Raw genomic sequence first — 20,737 nt, forward strand, 5'->3', positions numbered from 1 at the left:
ACGTTGAATGTTTGTGATGTGAAGTAATGGGTATTTATTTATTTATTTTGCATTACGTTAAAGGTTAAAACTGGATTTTTTTTTTCAGTGTGTGCCAATGGTTTAAGTTCTCTTTAGCCTTTTGCGAAAGCAGCCTAGAAATACAGCTTTGTTCTAAAGTCATCTGAGAAGACTCAACATATATTTATCTGCTTTAAACTACATCCAAAGCTAGCAGAACATTCAGTGACTGGGAGGGCGAGTATCTCTGCCAAACTCCATCAGCTGTCAGTGGAAGCTGTATTAGGCCCAGTGCAGGCTAAGTCAGTCATTCATGAGCTCTTCTCAAAAATAATTTCCATTAAAAATGCAATTAGTTTGTGTTCAGTTAAAATTATAAATCATTTCTCAAAAGTATCAAAACTGTTAATGTCTGCGCAGTTTCATATTCTAGCAAAATATCATTGATGATTAATGGCAGATGAGTCCTGGATCAGGCCTTGTTCTTTTGTCCAAAGTCCAACTTTTGACCAAATCTCAATAAAATCAGACAGAGACATCCCACTAAGTGAAAATATAACCTCACTGTCTGAGGGAATATGAGACCAAACATGAAAGATTTCTGTGAAATGTCCATCATCCACCTGAAAAGTTTATGGAAACAGTCTGCAAAACAGTTGAGCAGCACTTTGTGTTACAGTCACATTTTCCCACAACCCTGAAATAACAGTAAATGGGTCCTTAGAGGCCCCGCCCACAGGTGTTCAGATTCACACTGACTCTATCTAGGATATTAGGCAATGCAAGTGATATGATCTGTGTGGGTGGACTACAGTATGGGTTTGTAGGAGCTTTAATTTTTTTTGTTTCTAAAAATTAATAGTCTGTGAAGAAATAATCTCACAAACTTTACAGCTTTGTGTCTTATTATTGCCTCTATGTCTGTTTGGTGAGAGCATCTTTGTTGGACCTGTTCCTCGTACAAAGCTAGTGAGTGAAAACGAGACGTGCTCACAGAGCGAACTGACCTTATTTCTGCCGTCCAGCGGCAGGATGAGGACAGCAGCCGAGTTTGACAACAAAAAGATGCGCTGAAGTAAATAACAACGCTTGTGTCACATGTGAAATGAGTTGCAAAATGATTAGGAATAATTTAAACTAGATGTAACTGTAATTAAAATATACACTATAATATCCTGCTTTAAGCTACTTACAGTAAATTTGTGCTGTTGTAATATTGTAGCAGTGCAATAACTTGAAAGTACACTCGACCCTCTCAGGAGGGAGTTTAAGTGTTTAGAAAAACTGTGTTGTTTCAAAGAGAAAACCTTTGTGTCCCACAGCTCTGAGCTTTTCGTCCAGTTATACTGTGAATAATTCCTCTGGTAACTGTTTCCATGTTCGGTAAAAGTGGGTGTTTTAAAGAGGCTCTCTGTCACGATGTCAACATGTGGACGAGTGCGTTCAGTATTGTCCACCGAGGCTACTTCAGTGTGCAAAGCACTAATGAGCGTGTGTGTGAGTGTTTGCTCCGTCGTATCTGGGTCATGTGTCCATCCTGTGGCTGTGTTACACCATCTGCATGCTGCCAGTTGTTGTGAGTCGCAGTATGCAGTGTGTTGTGTACATATTCTTGGCTAAAAGAATAACTTTGGGTTGGTGTTTGCTGCTTCCTTTTTTTCTGTTTTTCTATCTCTGTAATAAAGAAAATATTGTGTTTTTACCAAAGTGTTTAAATATCCTCACTAACTCTCCGAATCCCATGTGCCTCAATAAAGTTTGGACAAAACAATAATGACGAGTTTTCATTATTTTGCATATTTTATCCTTTAGCCACTGTAAGTTATCTGCATAATGGATTAATAAATCCCAATTAATATCACACTGATCGGATCATACGGTAAGATGGATTAGTAAAAGGCTTCATTTAAAAAGCACATTAATAAATACGTCAAATCATATTTACTTTGTAGTTAAAAGTCAGATAGTAATGGGACTATAAAACACATCACAATTTATTAGATAATATATTTCTATCTGAGCCTTTTATTTTGCTTCAGCAGTCATATGTCATTTGTTTATCCATTAAAACAGCAGATAAGAAATAAGAGGCATCATGTCACAAAAAACTATAATCTGCCATCTTAATATGTGATAATGAATCCAATAACATCAGTGTTTATATTGTAGAATGGCACAATACAATTATAGTACATTACACTGTGATTTGTGGGATAAAACCCAAAGGTTACACTGGAGTGATCATGAACTTCTCATGACTGATGATCCGTGATCTTACACGATCCTCCTGAAGATCAAAGCAAAGAGAACAGAGAACATGTTGAGAATCTGCTGACATGGCTGGATTAACCCGGGGCCAAAAACAAGCCAATGTACGGCCCCTTATCGACCCACCACCCCGCTTCTGCTGCTGACATTGATCAGCACTGTCAATCTGTGCAATGTCAGTGGGAAATTACTGACTAGACTATTGCACAAGGGTGAGACTGTTAAAGTTAATTTATCATCAGTCACTGGGATCTGATTTATTTTACAGCCGGGGATGATGGGATTGCATATTTTTGGAATTGGTGCCGCTTATAACTTCTTGGTGATTTTGAAGCTTTTATTCATATGTGAAACCTTTGCTTTTAATACCCTTGAGGGTCAATCTATCATCATGTGAATGAGAGTGACTGTAAACTCCAAACATCTCACAAAAACTGGAAAACTTTGACTTTAGACAAATGAATATTAGGTTTAGCAGGAGTGGTTCAGTATTGGTGGGTGAACCAACTTCATCAAAAATACGAAATGATCAAATGGAGTCATTCATCAAGCGTCAGCTGCATCTATAGAACAAAACTGTGATCGGTTGCAGACCATGTTTCTGATACAAATATAACTAATTTACTTGTTAAGTTGAAGTTTCGAGCTTCATCTGAATGCACCCCAACATATTCCTCCAGACTGTGCCACACTCACTTTATATGACTGTGTTTGGCGTAAACGACCAACTTTACCGAATAGGTTCGGAATCTCATTCAGTTTTATCTTGATTTGTTGGGGCCTCGGTGGACTGGACCGGCTCGGCGGCTGCCTTGCTGGCCTCCTTCTTGCTGCCTTTCTTGGAGCTGCGGTTGGGGGTGCCGTTCAGGATGCTCTCTGAGGTCTGCAGCGTCTGGAAGTGCTTCCTGGAGCCCAGCAGGGACGGGTTGTTGACCAGCGTGTACAGCAGCTGCCAGCGAGAGCGAATCCTCCGGCTGCTGGTCGCCTTGCTCGGCCTATTCTCCTGGATCCCTGAAAGCATGGAGGAGGAGCAGGAGCCATTTTTTCATGTAAAACTGAAGCTGTATGCATGTGAGGAAATGTTGTGAGGACATTTTGGTTCTGTTTGAGGTTTAAGACTCAGTTTCAGGGCTAAGGTTAGGATTAGGTGTAGGGTAAGGGGCTGTCACTCAGCGTCCTCACACGTGTGCGGTTCAGGGTCTCTACCTTCCTCCGCGTCCCGTATTTTCTGCCCAGCTCTGCAGCCCTCGACCATCATGTCCACCAGCAGCCCACAGAAAGCCTTCATCACCGGGTGTGACTGGCTGACCTCCACCTTCAAGAACTGGGTGTAGTATCGGTAGGCTGGATGAGGTCAAAGGTCACAGAGCATGACTAAAGTCAGATCAACAAATCACGTGATGAAACCAAAAGCAGGAATGAGTTCATCCCTCTAACAGGTGTCGTACTGCGGTACCTGGGTCATAGGACTCTGAGGTGCGGTGCAGCAGACTGATGTCAATGCGACCGAGATGGATGATGTTGTACAAAGCTGTGATCACCATTCTCCATATCGCGACTATCAGTCCCAGAACGGTGTTGACCAGAAAGAGCAGGTACGTCAGGAGGAACAGACTCTCTCTGCAAAACCACCAGGAAATATTTATTTATTCAGGTAAAGGGACACGACACCAATTTCACATATAATCATCAGTTTACTTGATTCATTTTGTACAATTGTCTCTTTTTTAAACTCCAGTATAGTAAAGGAGCTTCTCATACCTGTTTTTCAAGTCTCTTGTTCCAGCTTCCTTCTTGATAAACGCAAACTTAGCGGTCACATGTTGAAGCGCAGTAACCAGTATGAGTGTGACCCAGGCTGGCCTGAGACATCACAAAAAAAAAAAGTTCTCTGTTTTGAATTTATAAAATAAAATTTTGTTTAAAAAAAGCTACACGAGACGTCGCTGACTCACCATGCCTTTCCAGCGATTTCAAAGACGATGAGGTTACGGCCGTAAAAAACAGGGATGATGATCAAAAACACCAGGAACAAGAAGCAGATGAAAAACACAACAGTCTGGACGGCCATTCCTGCCGAGGACACACAGAGACAGGCCACAGTTCATCAGAAATCCAAACACATTCCAAGTGAATTTCCTGCTTTGTTTTTTCAAAGCAGTTAATTTTTTTTTTTTTTTGAGATGTGAGAATCTGAATAATGGATTCTGCTATTTCATCCTTCACCCGAACATTAAGTGTTCATTTTTCTTACTGTCAACAAAACCATGAATAAACAGAGCCCTTCACTTTACTTTGTTCTAGATTGAGTTTTAAATGAATAAAATTGCTTTTTTTGTCCATTAATCTAGAAAATCTAAAAACCTCCAGGACAAAGTGAAAATGTGTTTTTAGTTTTTCTTTTAACAAATGTATTAAAAACCAAAAACTGAAGTCTTTCATTAATTGAAGTGTTGCGGTGCTTTGCTGCGACTCTCCACATTGTGGTCAGGTGTTTCCTCTTTGCTTTAATTATCCTTGAGAGTATGAGAGGATCTGCCAGGAAGAACCTGATGAACTGCCCACATCCAGGTGTGCAGAGCTTTTAGCGACTTACCCAGTTTTTGATTTTGATAAATTTGCAAAAACTTAGAGAGATGATCATTCACAGGATCAATTTACTGTTTGTTTTGGTCTTTTCGAGGGATTTCTCAGCAATATGAAAACTGTAGAATGTTACCAGCATTGAGTTAAAACCAGTGGTGACTGGTTTGCTTTGTTTTTAGCTTTACCGAGGCAGACGATTGCAGCCTGGAACCCCGTCAAGCCCATCCAGCAAACAACGCCAGGTTTAGATGGACAGATGGTTTTCTGGCTGTTGTAAATGTTGTAAATGTCTCCTTTGTACAGACCTTTCAGGTTGGACCTAAAACAAATCCAATCATTGATGCATTAGGTTCAGACTCGAAGACCAGTGAGTCAAACAAGCAGAGAGAATTATGGAGGGTTACAGCAACAGTTTAGTTTGCCCCCATTGCTCCTCACGTGATTATTGCAACACTTGGACATGAACATGAAACTGACATGAGACATGAAACTGCTGTGGCTCAATCATCAGAACAAATAAAAAGAGAATCACTGAAAAAAAGGCTGAAGGTTAAAACAAAAGTCAAAAAGAAAAGAACCACTAAGAAAAAAAAAACAGGAATAAAGCTGAAACATTTATAAACAATGGTATTTAAATAATCATATAGTAAAAGTTACTGAGAAGAGTGTAGAAATATTTAGCTCATAAATAAAACTAAACTTTCAAATCAAAATTTTCATCTACTGAAACCACAGCTTCATCTCTGTGGAGTTTTACTGCACATACCTGTGGAGAACCATAGACCTCATGAGCATAATGAGACTGACCAAACAAGACAGGGTCATTGCACAGAGGTAGCACACTAAAAAACAAGGCGGTGGAAAAGAAAACCAAAATAAGTTATTCTATATAAGTTATTATTCTTATAATTGTTTTAAAGATACAGTCTCAGATTTTGCTGAAATGCCAAACGGTGACCCCACACACCTTCCAGCAACCAAGTGTAGAAAGTCACGATCTTGACGACCTCCATCCTGTCGTCTGATAGGACGATCCCAAAGCCCAGTAACAGGAAGGCGATGTTTTCATCGATACCAGCGCGAACGATGTGGAGAGTGGGGACCACGAGGACGACCAGCAACAGGGCCGCCTGAAGGGGGAGAAGGGAAGTTACCGAGCCAACAGTGTGTTTGTGCTCCACGAGGATCATTCATTCTTTTTATTCAGATTTAAGTGGTAAAATGTTGTGATGACGGTTTATGGACGACTTACATGATATATCGCCACAAAGGCCACAAACGCTGACACCGCCAGCTTCAGAGGAAAACGAAACACTGACAGGAAATGAGGAAAAGTCAGTCGCTGCTGTCACAGAGGATCTTATTTCACTCACAGCTGTTTAGCATTTATCAAACCTTTAACTTGTGTTTAGATTAGCTAATGTCTGTTTGTCCTTAAATAAAAAATAACACTGGTGAGATGGCACTCACCTTTCTCAGGAATATAAATATAGCCCTTAGGCACCTCCAGTATTCTCTCTGCCAGAGTTGGTTTGTCGGTAGTTGAAGAGCTGAAATATACAAACACAGTGAAAGGACTGTGAATCCGAAACCTCTTCTTTTCATTTTACATACAATAACAGTGACTCACATTTCAAGTCAGATGGACTGATCTATGTTTTCGTGCACTGTATGTACAAACTGGCCCAAAGACAGAATTTTAGAATGACCAAAAATAACCAGTAGAAATACTCAATACTGTGTTATGTACTTTCTGATTTTAAGGAAGGAAGAGCTCAAACTCAGGTGTAACTGATCACTACAATAACAAGCACGTTTCATTGAGCTCGCTCCAGGGACCTGGTTTTCCACTGTCATCCTGGTTTACTGGGACACGGGATGGAACTGAGCCCTGTGTTAATGAACTGTGTTCCACCTGTGCTTTCCCTGCTCTGACAGGTCAAAATGTCTGCTGTGAAAAATGCCTATTATAAACCAGCAATATCATCACATCACATTGTATCATGTGCTAATATACTGATCAGTCCAGTAACATAAAGTCACTGCCTCAGCTCCGATCACCTGACAGCCGAGGACCTTTTCTTGAGAAGTGACTTCACGTAGTTGGTGTAGTAGCTGCTGTCGAGGTCCTGTGAGACAAAAAATTGAGATTTCAAATAAATTAAAATATCACGCTGGATACAGGATGTACAACAAGGAGGTTATGTGTTAAATGTTCTTGATAATTTTCAGTGGAAAACTTTCTTAAACCCCATGGAATTAACCTTACAGGGGCAGGTGGGGGATAAAATATTCTTTGGTAATTTAACTCATATTTCCAAACGGGATTTTAAACTTAGTGTATGACAGGATGTGGTCTGTGACCTGTGGTCTGGGACAGATTTGGACATTATGCAGGAAAATCGTCAGATTCAGTCACGTTATCCATGAAAGGAAAAGCACAAAGCACTGGATGAAAGAACAAACTGAGCGCTTCGTCTGTGTTTGGGGAGAACCACGGTTCTACACTACGAAATACTCTCAACTCACTTAGCTAAAATGAATAATGTCTAATACAGCAGACCTACAGTGAATCCTACGTCATGACAATTACCATGTGTGCTGAAAATGAGAGGCTGCTGTTGACCTTGTCCATTTATATCAATGATGGAGGTCAAAATAATAAAGAAACATTAGTTTTCTTTGGCTCTGGTTCATTGAGGTCATTTCCCCAGTGTTCCCAGTCACCTGCACCTGTTTCCCATTCTCCAATCAGTCACAGTATTAAACGCAGCCCAGTTCAGCTGTAGCTGTTTAGCTGTTTTTTTTGTTTTGTTTTTTTTTTTCCCCCCAGAAATAAATCCTGTCCAAATGGGGCTTTTTGTAAATGTTCAGCATCATTTCAAGGTGATAAAAATTATATTATATTCTGGCTAATTTGCTGTCTTTATACTGCTTGATATGAAAACACTGAGCTTAAATCAATGTAAACCATAACATGAAATGAAAACCATGATTCTCTCTCAGATGAGCTGTAACAATTTAGTTTTAACAAGAATAAATAAAAATACAAGAGAAAGCTGAAGGTGACATGCAAGTTCAAAAGATTAATTAATGACTGAAAGTGCTGATTTTCCTGGAGTTTTCTCTAAAAATTACTGACCAAAACTGTGGACAGATTAAACCTGCTGTTTAAAACAAACTGGTTTGTTTCAGAGGGGAAAAATATCACCTCCTTTGTTATAATCAGCTCAAGGACGCTGAGTTAAACCCTCCCTGTTCTGAACAAGCTGCTTACAATAATCACGGTTCTGCTTTACATAGTTGAAATTCATGTTTCTTACATCAGTTGCACCAGAGACAGTTTACATGTTGGTATTTACACATAAATCGTGAGGCAGAAAACGTGTTTGACAAATGGGACTTTGTCTCCGGCTGAATGTTGATGTCTGTGCTTTCCCTTTTCTCACCTCATCGGTCTTTGGTCCTTTGACAAACAGCAAAGGAAACTGGACACAGAGATACGCAAGGCAGGCCAGCTGAGGCAAACTCGCAAGCAGAGCATAGTACTTATAGATCTGTGGAGAAAAACAAAGGCTTTAAAGGATCAGTTCAACCAAAATCCCCCAAAACATTTTTGGTTATATTTACAAGTTTTGGTGTTTTTGTATTCAGTTGAAATTAGTTGAATTTTGTTTATTAACACATTTAAAATAAATAACACTCAATAACACTAATGTTCTGTTTGGTCTTAATAATGTTCTGTCAGCAGTTTTCATTCATTTCTACATGTTAAAGCTGCACTGCGCTACAAAGCCCAAACACTGCAACTACTTCTTTAGTCAAAACTGAGCTAAGACCAAGATCTGACTTTTGTTTTATCTTTTTTATTTAAAAAATATATTTTAAAAAAATAAAATAATTGTTCCAAAGAAATGCACGACTTTTGAGGAAACCACTTCTAAAATTTGCGTTCCACAGAGTAGCCTGGGCTAAAGCTAATTTACCATGTTAATTTACCTGTTTACCTGCATGTAGCGTTGCTGAAAATGAATTTTTATGCTCTAATACTACTTTTAAAACCACAAATAAAGCAGAAGCAGGATCACAAAGTGACACAGATCCTAAAAGCTCATCCTTCCCTTAGAGAAGCGTAAACATGCTGGTGGTGTCTTGCCTCTGGAGTCTTTGGACAGTCAAACTTCTGCCACACCAGGACCCCGAAGTGACTGAAGGAGAGCAGGGTCCCGAACACATAGCCTGCTTTACGCTGCAGAGTGCCACAGACCAACAGAGGGTAATACAGGACTGGGTAGTAAAAGATGGCGATTATCTTCATGTACTCTGACAAACGAGGGACAACACAGAGGAACGGGTCATTCGATTGGTTGAACAGAAGACAAAGCTGCCTCATGTACAGGCTGTTTCTGATCACTTAGGACAGATTAAACATTGGTAACGTCCACCTTTAAGTTCTGCTGGAGTATCTTTGGAGAAAGGCAGTGGGTCCGGGGCGATCACCAGCATGGCCAGCTTGCTGAACACCAGTCCAAAAACAGCCATTACCAGGCCTTTTTCCTGAGTCTGGTCCAGGAAGTTGGTTGGACTGTGAGATTGAACAGGAACATTTAGAGGACATGAGTCAAACCTGCAGCCTAACGTCCCCATTTATCTCTTGGTAAACTAAATTCACCTGAAAATACTGGAGGATCCTCTTGCGAATCCTTGGCAGAATTTGTTTTTCCTGCTGAGAGCTGCCAGGATTAACATGATCACCAGCTACAGGGAAAGACGACATTCATCAGGGCTTTGCGCAGTTCAGTGTGAACTGGAACATCAGCTAAATCTTATCACTGTCTTTCATCTCAGCTGATGTTGACAGACTCAGACATTTGCTCGCATCATAAAACGGATAGATGTGGACGTGGTTTAAAGCTCTTAAATTATCGAGTTGAACCAACAACTGATCAGTGACACTGAAAAATGTATAAATCAGATTTGCTTTGCCTTTATTGTGTTTAAATAACCAGGAGTTTTCTCTGTTTCCATCGTATCTGTTTTTCTTCGATGGTTCAGTTGTGCCACAAAAAGAGAAACGAAGTTTGAGCTCTCGAACAGAGCATGCTGGGAAATCTGCTTACATGTTCAGAAGCTTAATTTGATGAGTTGAGTGAACTATGATAAGTTCATTCATTCAACTCATTGCTTCAAATCACATTAAAGTCAAAACGCCTCCATGTTTTAATAAGATCTGGTGTTTTAAACTGAATCAACACGAAATGAATAAAACATTTTTATCTAAAGTTAATGAAAAAGAACTGCAGTTTGCTTTGAATTCTTCAGACCAGAGTCTTGTTATTTCTGATCAGCTGCAGTGACCCAGCTGTCACAGTTCATTATCTACTGAACAAGGAACGGGGAGGGGGGGGGGGGTCTCTTGACCGAGTTAAAGTGGCCCTCACTTGTAATTTGGGTGAAGACAAAATGAGAGTAAACATCATTAAATTTGACGTCTGTCTGAGGCAAAGACAGTTCACAGAAAAAAAAAACAGCATCTTCAGGGATTCGACGGAAGATTCAAAGACTTTGGAAAAATCCCACACTCTGTGGATGGAGCGTAATGTTGTGTAAATGTTTTAATTCTGTCGTGTGCTGTTTGGAGTATAAATACTTCTGTATATTCACTTTTTAGATTAATAGTTTTTGCTTTTATCTGTCAGTGCTGTCAGCAGGACCCTCGTCATTATGAAAAAAAAAATGCTGACCCATGTACACTCCAACCTCATCCTTTATCATTACTGGTCTCTATAACAGCGTCACATGACCTCCTCCTTTGCTCCCATCGTTGTTACCACAGTCTCTCAAATGTGACCACATGATGTTTTTGGGATTTACAGAATGTAAATGAACAAATGTGCCTTTACATTTCAGATGTACAGTGACTTATTTAACTGGAGGATACTCACAGATATTGACAGCATGCATATGTGGAAGAGCTTGTCGTCCGCTGTGGGGTCACATGGTAAAATAACTCTGTGGCAGCAAAGGAAATGATGTTGAAACAAGCAAAGCTGAACTCGGAAAATCGTTTTTTTGCTTTTCACATTCAGAACAACAAAACTCTCTGAAACTGTGCAATAACATGTCAGATCAGCTCCTCAGCAATCAGCTTACTAACATCTACTCTGCACTCGTACAGAGAATCAGTACTGAACAGCTGTAATCATGAAAACAGGAATGGAAATCAGAGGATTTCTCAGATAACCCGTCCAAACTTCTGCTCTAAACCTGAGATCATCTTCAGAGGGGTTTGATACTCACTCTTTGGGTGGTTTGGTTGGCTCTGCGTTGTTTGAGTACCAGTCTGAATAGTCATAGTAGGAATATTCGAAAGGCTCAAATTCGACTTTGCTGTGATTCATTGCAGCTGTTTGGTCGAGTCAGACGGGTTAAAGCAAATAAAGATACAGATCCAGAGGAGTCCGGATCCCCCTCCAAGTCGGGTAGCCTCGCTCGGGGATCTGCTGAAGCTGCGATGTGTCGGGACAGTTTGGCCCAAACAACCCCGACACATTCCAGTTCAACCAAGAGCCAAACACAGCAGATTAACAACAGAGGGGAGTGTGAGAGAGAGAGAGAGAGAGAGAAAGAGAGAGAAAGAGAGAGAGGGAGGCTCAGCATTACTGTGAATGAGGGAAGAAGTGGAGGAAGAAACTGACCCAAAGTGACCTCTGGTGCTTCTTAAAGTCACATCGTTTCTCTCAGGGATTAAATTCTCAGAATAATCCTCAGAAATCATTCAGCTTCAGTATTTATTCAAGAGACGACTGTAATCAATGAAAACTGAATCTTATTCAGTGGAAGCCAAGAAACTATGTCGTCCTGTTTCTCATTTCAATTGTCTAAATTCATAATAAACACTAATACAGAACTTAAATCACTGACAAAATCAGCTATAGACAAAACAACTGTGCTAAAGTCTCAAACACCTGTTAAGATGTTTAGATTCTTCAGAGACGAACAGAAGAACAAGGAGTCCTGCAGCGGATGGATGGACTCCACAGAGCCCTGATCTGAGTTCTGGGATCAGATGAAGAGAATTTGGAAAAATTCTAAGCAGTGGTTCAATTTCAAAGTTTTACCAAAGGGTGTATTTCTTTATTTGTGTGCTTTTCTCTTGAAATTATTTTCAGAACAATAAATTCTGTTTCTCCATCAGCATTTATTTCAGCTGTGTCTTCACACTGAAAAGGTCCGAAGCATCTTAAAGTATTACTGTGGTGTGTGGTGTGCTCATGTTGAAATAAAGGCACTCTGTGTGATTGCCTGTTAAGTATGTCATTTCTTTTGTTGCGCTGCAACATGGCGTTAACCTGTTTGCCTCCCTCTGCCTGTTACTTCAGGGACTAATCTCATAATAAGATGTAAAACAGAGTGAACCTTTGTGTGCGAAGAGATTAGGAAAGGCCAAAATGAGAATGTTGATCATTTGACATGTGAGGTAAAGCCTGAGTTTAGGATCGCTCAGAACTTGTGCTTTATTTCTCTGATATAAATATAAGAGAGGAAGAAACCGCGAGACGAGCGGAGGACGAACACAGATCACAGACTGATAACTTTACCGGACTGGAGCACAGAGATGGACTCAGTGATGCAGTCAGGTCTTCCTATTCCCATAAAGAATATTTATTTAAAGGCACATTTTCAGTCACATTACTCAGAGCTAAAAGTGACAGACTTTGCTGTGAAATCAGACAAACTTCCTTTGGGAGTTCAAAGTTTCTTAATCTGGATCCGTGAGCTCACTCATATGACAGAGGCCGCAGAGGGCCAGCTGATCTGACCCCAGGATTTTCAGACCCTGCGGGTGTATGAGGGCCCTCGCACGGGACCCGCAGTGCTCAGCTGCTGCCATTTCAAAATAAAAGGCTGGATGTTATTCATGGCTTCTTAAATGGAGCTTAAATTCAAGAGTTTAAGTCCTACAATGAGAAACGACTGCACTATAAGCAAAGCCCTGTGTTTTATTTTCTACTCTCTGAGTTGCAGTACCTGCTCACAGAAGTGTCTGATGTGTGTATTACCTGCAGCAGGTGTCCAGCTCTGCTCCTCTGTTGTGCCTCTCTGATGTTTTCCCTGTGTTTGAATCAGAAGGTAAAGTAATACTGAGTGACGTCTCTTATCAGACTGACATTTGGATGAAAACACCAACGTTGACTTCAACCGCACGTCTACTTCCACATCTCACTTCAAAGTGGGGAAAACTTTATTGTGATAAAACTGTAATACACTGTGCCAAAGTGCAGCCTCAGAGAGGTTCAGTATTCTGCATAGACTGTATAAGACATGGATGTAGCACCCGTGACGTCACCCATTGGTTTCGGGGAGTCGGTTTTGTGACCAAACCATGGGCATTTGAGCTGCGCCATCTTGGATTTTAGTGGGAGTGTACTTTTACATATTTGGCGAAGAGGCGGTTACTCTACGGGTCAGCCGGGGTCAGCCGGCCGAGAACCCTGCCACTTAGCTCGGAGCAACCGAGCTAGCCAAAGGCTAATCAGCTAATTAGCTAACAAGCTAAGCGGCAGCTACATCCACCACACGACGGTCCCCGAGTCCGACCCGACTAGCTCGACCCCGTGTAACCGCGACACAGAGCATACAACAGAGATCATAATGTTGCTGCTGTGTTTTAAACATGACTGTTTCAGATAGAGAGGTTTTAGGTGGAGCTGCAGGGTTTGGTGGAGTTGTGGAGTTATTATTATCATTATTTTTAATAACTATCAAAATAATGATAATAATAATAATAATATTAAAATGTTTAACATTTAATATTTACCGGCTTTCACCGCTGACTCAATCCACTACCCACTTACAGTTACAGCAGCACACAAACAGCAGCAGCCGCTTACTGACGGAGCTGCTCTGTCCATGCAATGTCGGACTTTTTAAACAGAAAAAAGAGACGAAATTAAATTGTAGCCTAGTATTCCCACAATAAACGGACTCTGAGAGCACGGAACACACCGCAACAGCGTTCCTAACATTAGCTGCTCCGGTCCTCTATCTGTATCAGCAGCGACCAGAAATCGGCAATGAAGTCATAAGCCAGCGGCAAAATATGCTAATACATGCTAATTAGCGCAAACATCCAGGTAAAATAGTGAGAAATTTACTTACCGAAAACACTGCAACACAGACTCCTTCGACGGTCGGTTAGTACAGTCTACACTACAACAAGCCATACTGTCACAAAAACCTATCCGAACATTGGCAAACAAACACGGACACTGCAGTCTCTGTCAGCCGCTGGAGGTAGCCGGAGGCCTCTGGATGTAGCCGCCTAGCCCAGCCGATGCTTTAGCAAAGAGCTAACTGCCTGTGCCTGTCTATGGGCTGTCACTCAACGTAACTACGCCCTAATTTATTAAGCCCATATAACACTAAAACGGTTGTGGTACAAAAAAATTCACCCCCCACAGTGTTCACGGAGGTGGAAACTATCAATAGAGACCAAAAACAAAAAATGCACCAGGCTGTAAATATGTTTTTTTAGGCTGTAAAGTTAGCTATTTTAACATGGGGGTCAATGGAGATTTGCTCACTTCTGGAGCCAGCCCCCAGCGGCAGCCGAGGAACTGCAGCTTTTTGAACGCGGAAGTGATCCTCACTGCTGAAACCTACAACTGCCCCCTTGGTATTCTGATGTGGCACAGCTCTGGTTAAGTTTCAAACTTTGGTTAAGGCTCAGCGAAAGACGACTTCTACCTTTGGACAACAGGACAACTGTCATCATTTCCACAGTCACAGCATGTACAGGACATGCTGCCAGTTATTTCATTATTCTTTTGGGGACAGTCTCTGTATTATCATTTACACAGTGTTGGTTAAAGTCAGTAACAAAAGTAATTTTTCTACCAGGTAGTTTAAAAAAAAAATCTCATCTGCAGCTATGAAAATATTTTAAAAATGGCCTCATGTCAGTGAGAACAAAGAACAACATCAGTAGCTTCTGTTTCCCATTTAAACCACCATAGTAAACATCCATCTCATAACAAGATGGCAACAGAGTTTTTGACCTAAAGACAGGACTTCAGTTTGTGTCCAAGAAAAACCCTTAACAGGCTCTTAACTCTGCGTCTGCCCCAGATAGTAATTGGAATAAATACAGAAAACACGAGCACTGACCTTCTGCTGACTGTACCTATTGTTCTAACAGTGCAGCTGCTTAGAGATTATGTTTACGGTGTGTGTGTGAGTGTTTTGTGTGTTAAACCAGACAGAAGAGGGCGCTGTTTAACTCTGTGCAGCACAGAAGGCCCAGGTCTCAGTGAACTGGTTTCAGTGTGTGTTGAAGCTGACAAACAGTGAATCTAGTTTATTTTTATTTTCTTTGCTCATTCGTCTCTTTAGATTCTGAACAAAGAAGCTGCTACCATTTATCAGTGAACGTCTTAAGGCGACGTCATCTCTTGTGAAGTTATAAAAACAGAATCAAAAACCAATTTCAAGCAATTTTTACCTTTATCAAGGCATGACGACATGAATATGAGTCACATTACTGACAGCAGGGATATACAGTCCATCTATCACCAAACAAATAAAGATCTGCTTTGTAATTTTCACAAAAAACACAGAAATACTAGAGGATGAATCGTGATGGTGAGTCTGTTCAGACACAAATCAAAGACTAAATATAATACAGACAGACAGGCAGGCAGGCAGCAAGCATGATGGAGTGAAGTGAATTTTAAATTTCTGAACGACCTGATGTGGAAACAACAAATAATAAAGTGGCCTTCGAAAAAAAAAAAAAAAATAACAGCACACAGAATCTCTGATATGTAAACAGATATACAAAGGAAGTATCTGTTGATGACTGCACCGGTCTGTGTGATGGTGACGGTTTTAGTTTTTGAACATATCACACAGCAGTTTCTCCATGGGAGTGTTCCCGATGGTCCTGTGGAAGAACAGCAGCTCTATCCGCTCCGAATTCACAAAGCGCAGAGAGGGAAGGAGAAGAAGCAGCTTTCCAAACCTGGACACACACAAGAAATTCACATCAAATCAGCGTCTGCGTGTAACTAAAAAGCACAGCATGTATAAACAGTTTCATCATTTATACAACGAGGATGTGACAGTTCAACATTCAGCTGAAAGAAAAACAAAATCTACCAAACAAAACACTATAAAAATATCTGAGTCAGACTTTGCTTATTAAACCAAGGTTATTAAGCAAACTGCAAGTCTCAGTGCTTTAAAACTGTTAATCCTGCTTTAAAAAAAAGCTGGGAATTAACCGTTTTTCAATGCACAGGCCTAATGATCATTTATTCAAGCTGTGAGGCCACACAAGGCTTTCCTATTATTTTATTGTTTTTAAATCTCCACTCATAGGTCAGAGGTCCAAGTCAAATCCTCATTTTTGTGACATAAGTCTGATTTAAGTTTCACATCTACAACTCTGCTGTCTAAGCCTATTTAGTTTTTTAAGAGGAGCATTTTATTAATCCTTTGAATAAATCGTCAAAAAAAAAAAAATAGTGCTGAATCACTCACTCCCTGAAGCTACACTGATGTTTGAAAACACAAAGAGTTTCAGTGATCTCTGGTCCAAACCTTTCTGCTTCCATATTTAAAACTGTAAATTCCACTTTTTTTTTAATTCAACTTCGCAACGAGCAAATTTGCAGAACAATAATCAGCCACAACAGAGTGGAAATAAGTGAAAGAAAGAAAAGTAATTAAAGGTAGATTGTGGCATGATTTTGTTGTAGTGCCCCCAGATCCCAAACTATGAACTTCAAAGGACTTTGATAAATACTTTGATGACGCAGAAAATGAACTGGACTTTGTATTTATTATTTGCATGTTTTGGGGTCCCTCTGCTGGCTGTTAGTAAGTCTGATTTTTGCCTTGAGTTATGAATCTAATACATATATGTTAAATTATTGTGGCATCTGCCCTGTAAGATTAAAAGGTGAGACCTTAAAAAAAGAAAGAAAGAGAAATTCATTGTAGAAGAGGAAACACAGGAACAAAGCTCTCCTTGGACAGTTGAAGGAAGCTGACTATGGCTCTAATAAAAGGTTTTATTCACCCTAAAAAGTTTCTTTCCAATCAAAAATCGACTCTTAGATCACAGAAGGCTGAATGGTGATATGAGACGTGATGTTACCTGGCTGGTTGACTGGGGTAGTGTGAGCGGATATGTTGTCCCAGCATCACTTGAGACTGATCCTGCAGGTTCTCCACTTGTTCTGGATCCTTCAAACCACGAGTCTCTGTGGAGAAGGAAAAACCACCAATGTGAGTCACTAAGCAAAAAATCTAGAGGACAAAATTTCAAGACACATACGAAACAAGACACCGACAGTAGTCGGAGACTTATTGATCTGGTTTTTAAGTCCTTTGCTGATTACAAGGCTGAAAGATACTTGTATTTCCTCACCTGGCTTGAAGAGCACGATGGCCTTGAGGCAGGCGAACTCTGTGGGATCTACGGCAAGGGCCTTGAAGCGGCTGAAGACCTCCTGCAGGAGGCGCAGATCCAGGCTGGTGTAGCTGGTTTTGCCCTGCATGCCGGGGCAAAGGTCCGGCAGGGAGAGCAGCGGGCAGCTGTCCAGCGGCAGAGACCACTGGATGGCACAGAGCAGGAAGAGCTCGCTCCACGCCTCCTCCAGCAGGATCACCTGGTGGAGAGGAAGATGGTGATAATCTGACAGAGCTGAGAAATGCTGCCTTGTTTTCAGCTTTACTGCTCACAAAGACAAAATATGGAAGTTCGTTCCTGCCGAAAAAACATGATGACAAATACATTTACTATGTTATATTTGTAAAACAAAAAAATTAAAATTATAACAGAATTATTATCCAATAACACAGAATTATTACTTTTTATTATAATTATGATTAAACCCCTAAAAGTTATTTTATGACTCTTAAAGGCTTTTAAATTACTACCATTGAGGATTTTCTGTCATTTTCTTGTGAGAACAGTGACGAGCATCTGTTAGAATTCAGCAGATTTAAAATTACCTGGTCTCTGAAGGGCAGGTTGGAAAACACCGGCAGGTTCTTGGCCCACTTCACCGACATGAAGAGCAGCCTCGCCGAGGTCTCGTACACGTTTTCGGAGCTGGACGGGTACAGAGCCATGTGGTACTCCGAGGACGCCCTCTCCGGCTCATTGCTGGTTACGTCGATGTTTTCGTCAACTGAAACAGAAAAGGACGAGGTTAGAAACAAAGACGCAGAGAATACACTTTAGTTCAGTTTGTGCTCTGTTACTGGGTCTAACCCAAAGCCCCGGGCAGGTTTGTTGTTATGTGTTCTCTGAGTCTGCCATTTGCCATCTGCCAAAACCATCACAGAGTTTAGACCAACCCCACCCCTCTGCCCCCTCCCACCCACTAAAACCGGCTTACTCTCTGTCTCCACTGAACAATCCCTTCCTGCATTACGTCTTACACCAAAGTAACCGTGTCTGGTACAACAGATACGTTCACTTGTCACATTTTGCACATGGAATAAATGGATTTGAGACACTTCTGGTTTTGTGGCAGTGTGCAGGCTTTTTCCATGCGAGATGGGACACTTGATAAAGGTGCAAGTTAAATTTACAGCAGTTTATTTTTGTTGTTGTTTGTTCTGGACTGGGAGTAATTTTCATGCTGCAGCCTCGGTGTCAAATGACAAACCCTCCTCACCGTCCTCGGGCTCCAGCTTGGCGCAGGTTTCAGCCGTCATGAGGCTGGCCATGAAGCGGTGGTTGTTCTGGGGACTGACGCAGCGCTGGGGGGCGACAGAGGAGGTGATGGACATGGAGGAGGTGATGTGGGGCCACGTGATGACAGAGCCACTGGAGGAGGAGGAAGAGGAGGAGGAAGAGGAGGAGGAGGAAGAGGAGGTGGGCTCCCGAGTGGTGGCCAGGTGCTCCTTCTCAGGGTCCACGTCGATGGAGTCCAGACGGACCTGAGCTGTGCTGCGGGGCTGCCGCTCGTTCTGCACGGCTGCAGAGAAGAAGACAGGAAAGAGAAAGTGATGATGACTTTCACCTCACAGAGTTTCAGTCTTTGACGCTGGGAGTGAAGGTTTCTGGCTTTATCTGATGCTCTGTGCGTAAAACTCACCGTCCTTATTCATGCCCGCCTGCAGGCACTTCTTCAGCCGACAGGCCTGGCACTGGTTACGATGAGCTTTGTCCACTGGACACATGCCTGTACCGGCCTGGCACCTGTTTAACCGACAGTGAAGCTTTTAAAGGGAGAGTCCACTCAAAACTAAGAGAAATACTGTGTTTTGCTTTTCGTTTTTGTGGTGTCTAAAATTATTGGAAAAAAATCATGAAACTTGGGTTTATACAAAATATCTGGAAATATAATTGTGAACATTAAAGCTGTAAATTTCGGACTATGATGCCAAATGGGCAAAAATGTATGTGTTTGTCTTCTGGTCATAAATGAAAATTTAAGCCTGTTTATAATCAGTACTGACATAAACTGAGCTTTTCATCAGAATCTGAAAACAATAATAACGTAGGTTTAGTTGTTTATTTGTTTGTTTGTTTGTTGTCTGTGTTTCATGAGTTCGGTCAGTTAATTTGAGAGTGATAACAGGTTTCAATTTTTAATTTTGTTTACATTTGGATCATGAATTGAATTTGTACTATTGTTCTGAAAAAAAAAGTCCATCATTTATTGTGTAATCTTACACAAATTTGTGGTTTTCTAGCATATAACTGAAGTTAATGGCTGAGAGAACATATCAGTTAAAAAGCTGAATCATTTTCTATTTTTTGCCTTCATTTCCCATAATGCACTTGAGGTTCAGTGGGACAGGAACTCTGGATGATGAATTTTTGGTATGTGAAGATGAGAACGCAGTTGTGCTGCAGCAGAGCTGGAGCTTTCTCTTGCCTGTAAATGAGCCTCCTCCTCACGCTGCGTTTGAAGAAGCCGCTGCAGCCGTTGCAGGCGTAGATCCCGTAGTGTTTCCCGCTGCTGGTGTCTCCGCACACTTTGCAGACCAGAGCCGGGCTCAGAGCTTTTCCCGGGGCTGGACTCCTGGCTGTGAGTCAGACACAGTCACACAGGGCAGGTCGGTTAGAGCCATTCATTCAGTCTGGTATTGTTTCGTACGTGTGTCTGCCATCTGCACCGCCAGCTCAGGCTGCATGAGGCTCCACAGTCTGACAGAGCACACGAGTCAATATTGCAACAGCCGTTTAGGTCTGAAAATCTCATTTAGTGGATGATTATGAAATTAAAACAAAAAAAAAATGGCTGGAGGCAGATTAACAACTAAAACAAACCATGCAGGGAGACTGAAATTAATCCAAATAAACCTATTAATTATAAAGAAATTCAGCCGGCATTGCTCACAGTTCGTAATAAATATTTATTTTGAGTTTTATTTTGAGTTTAAATCTGTATTTAAGGAATGTAGTTGTGACAGCTTGGAGCTGTTGTTTCTTTGTTTTTATTTAATTAATAATGGATTCATGTTCATACTTTTAATCTCTCAGTGTTGCTATTAAACAGACAGAAAGCACAAAACAGTTTTGTCACCTGGGACGTTTACTCTGAGCATCTCAAACAGAAACTTCTAATTAAAAACTCAAGACAAAGAATCAAAAAGTTCCATAAGAAACTTTTTCTTCCTAACTTTTTTTCCTGACTACCACAAGGCCGAGCTTGTGTCCGATCTTTGAGGCTTCACCTGTCGCTGCTGGTGGACGTGGTGGACTCTTACCTCCTCTGCTGTCATCAGTCCCGCCGCTGGCAGACGACTCAGTGGGGGAAGAGGACGGCATCATGGGGATCTTCGTCAGGTGATCCTCCATCATTTTCCTCTGAAAATGTCTCCTTGATCGACGACGTCTGCAGATGAGAAACTT

General features: G+C 41.2%; 2 protein-coding genes across 2 annotated transcripts; both read right to left on the reverse strand.

Moving 5' to 3' along the window:
- Nucleotides 1-3,019: 3,019 nt before the first annotated feature.
- Nucleotides 3,020-11,255, reverse strand: LOC121182357 (receptor for retinol uptake stra6-like). The gene is made up of 17 exons (XM_041038822.1): nt 11,155-11,255; nt 10,800-10,866; nt 9,527-9,612; nt 9,300-9,439; nt 9,011-9,177; nt 8,304-8,411; nt 6,916-6,983; nt 6,325-6,404; nt 6,107-6,168; nt 5,822-5,984; nt 5,621-5,696; nt 5,040-5,173; nt 4,224-4,341; nt 4,030-4,131; nt 3,725-3,888; nt 3,475-3,612; nt 3,020-3,279 (listed from the first exon to the last, which is right to left on the reverse strand). The coding sequence occupies exons 1-17, from the start codon at nt 11,253-11,255 to the stop codon at nt 3,020-3,022; spliced, it is 2,034 nt and encodes a 677-aa protein (XP_040894756.1).
- A 4,098-nt stretch (nt 11,256-15,353) lies between these two features.
- LOC121180088 (photoreceptor-specific nuclear receptor-like) lies at nt 15,354-20,686 on the reverse strand. The gene is made up of 8 exons (XM_041035227.1): nt 20,593-20,686; nt 19,758-19,908; nt 18,972-19,075; nt 18,549-18,851; nt 17,878-18,056; nt 17,291-17,531; nt 17,018-17,123; nt 15,354-15,877 (listed from the first exon to the last, which is right to left on the reverse strand). Exons 1-8 carry the CDS (start codon nt 20,684-20,686, stop codon nt 15,745-15,747), a joined length of 1,311 nt encoding a protein of 436 aa, XP_040891161.1. The 3' UTR covers nt 15,354-15,744.
- Between the last annotated feature and the right edge of the window lie 51 nt (nt 20,687-20,737).

Source organism: Toxotes jaculatrix, chromosome 1, assembly GCF_017976425.1.
Source record: "Toxotes jaculatrix isolate fToxJac2 chromosome 1, fToxJac2.pri, whole genome shotgun sequence".
Taxonomy (NCBI): Eukaryota; Metazoa; Chordata; class Actinopteri; family Toxotidae; genus Toxotes; species Toxotes jaculatrix.

Excerpts from the sequence above, each read along its gene's own strand:
- LOC121180088 (XM_041035227.1), bottom strand. The coding sequence starts at position 20,686 with ATGATGGAGGATCACCTGACGAAGATCCCCATGATGCCGTCCTCTTCC. Across the intron at positions 18,057-18,548 it reads CAAGCTGGAGCCCGAGGACG|TTGACGAAAACATCGACGTA; the intron begins GTGAGGAGGGTT and ends TTTCTGTTTCAG. Across the intron at positions 17,124-17,290 it reads CATCGTGCTCTTCAAGCCAG|AGACTCGTGGTTTGAAGGAT; the intron begins GTGAGGAAATAC and ends CCTTCTCCACAG.
- LOC121182357 (XM_041038822.1), bottom strand. The coding sequence starts at position 11,255 with ATGAATCACAGCAAAGTCGAATTTGAGCCTTTCGAATATTCCTACTAT. Across the intron at positions 6,405-6,915 it reads AAAAGGTCCTCGGCTGTCAG|CTCTTCAACTACCGACAAAC; the intron begins GTGATCGGAGCT and ends TGTATATTTCAG. Across the intron at positions 5,985-6,106 it reads CCTTTGTGGCGATATATCAT|GCGGCCCTGTTGCTGGTCGT; the intron begins GTAAGTCGTCCA and ends CTCCCCCTTCAG.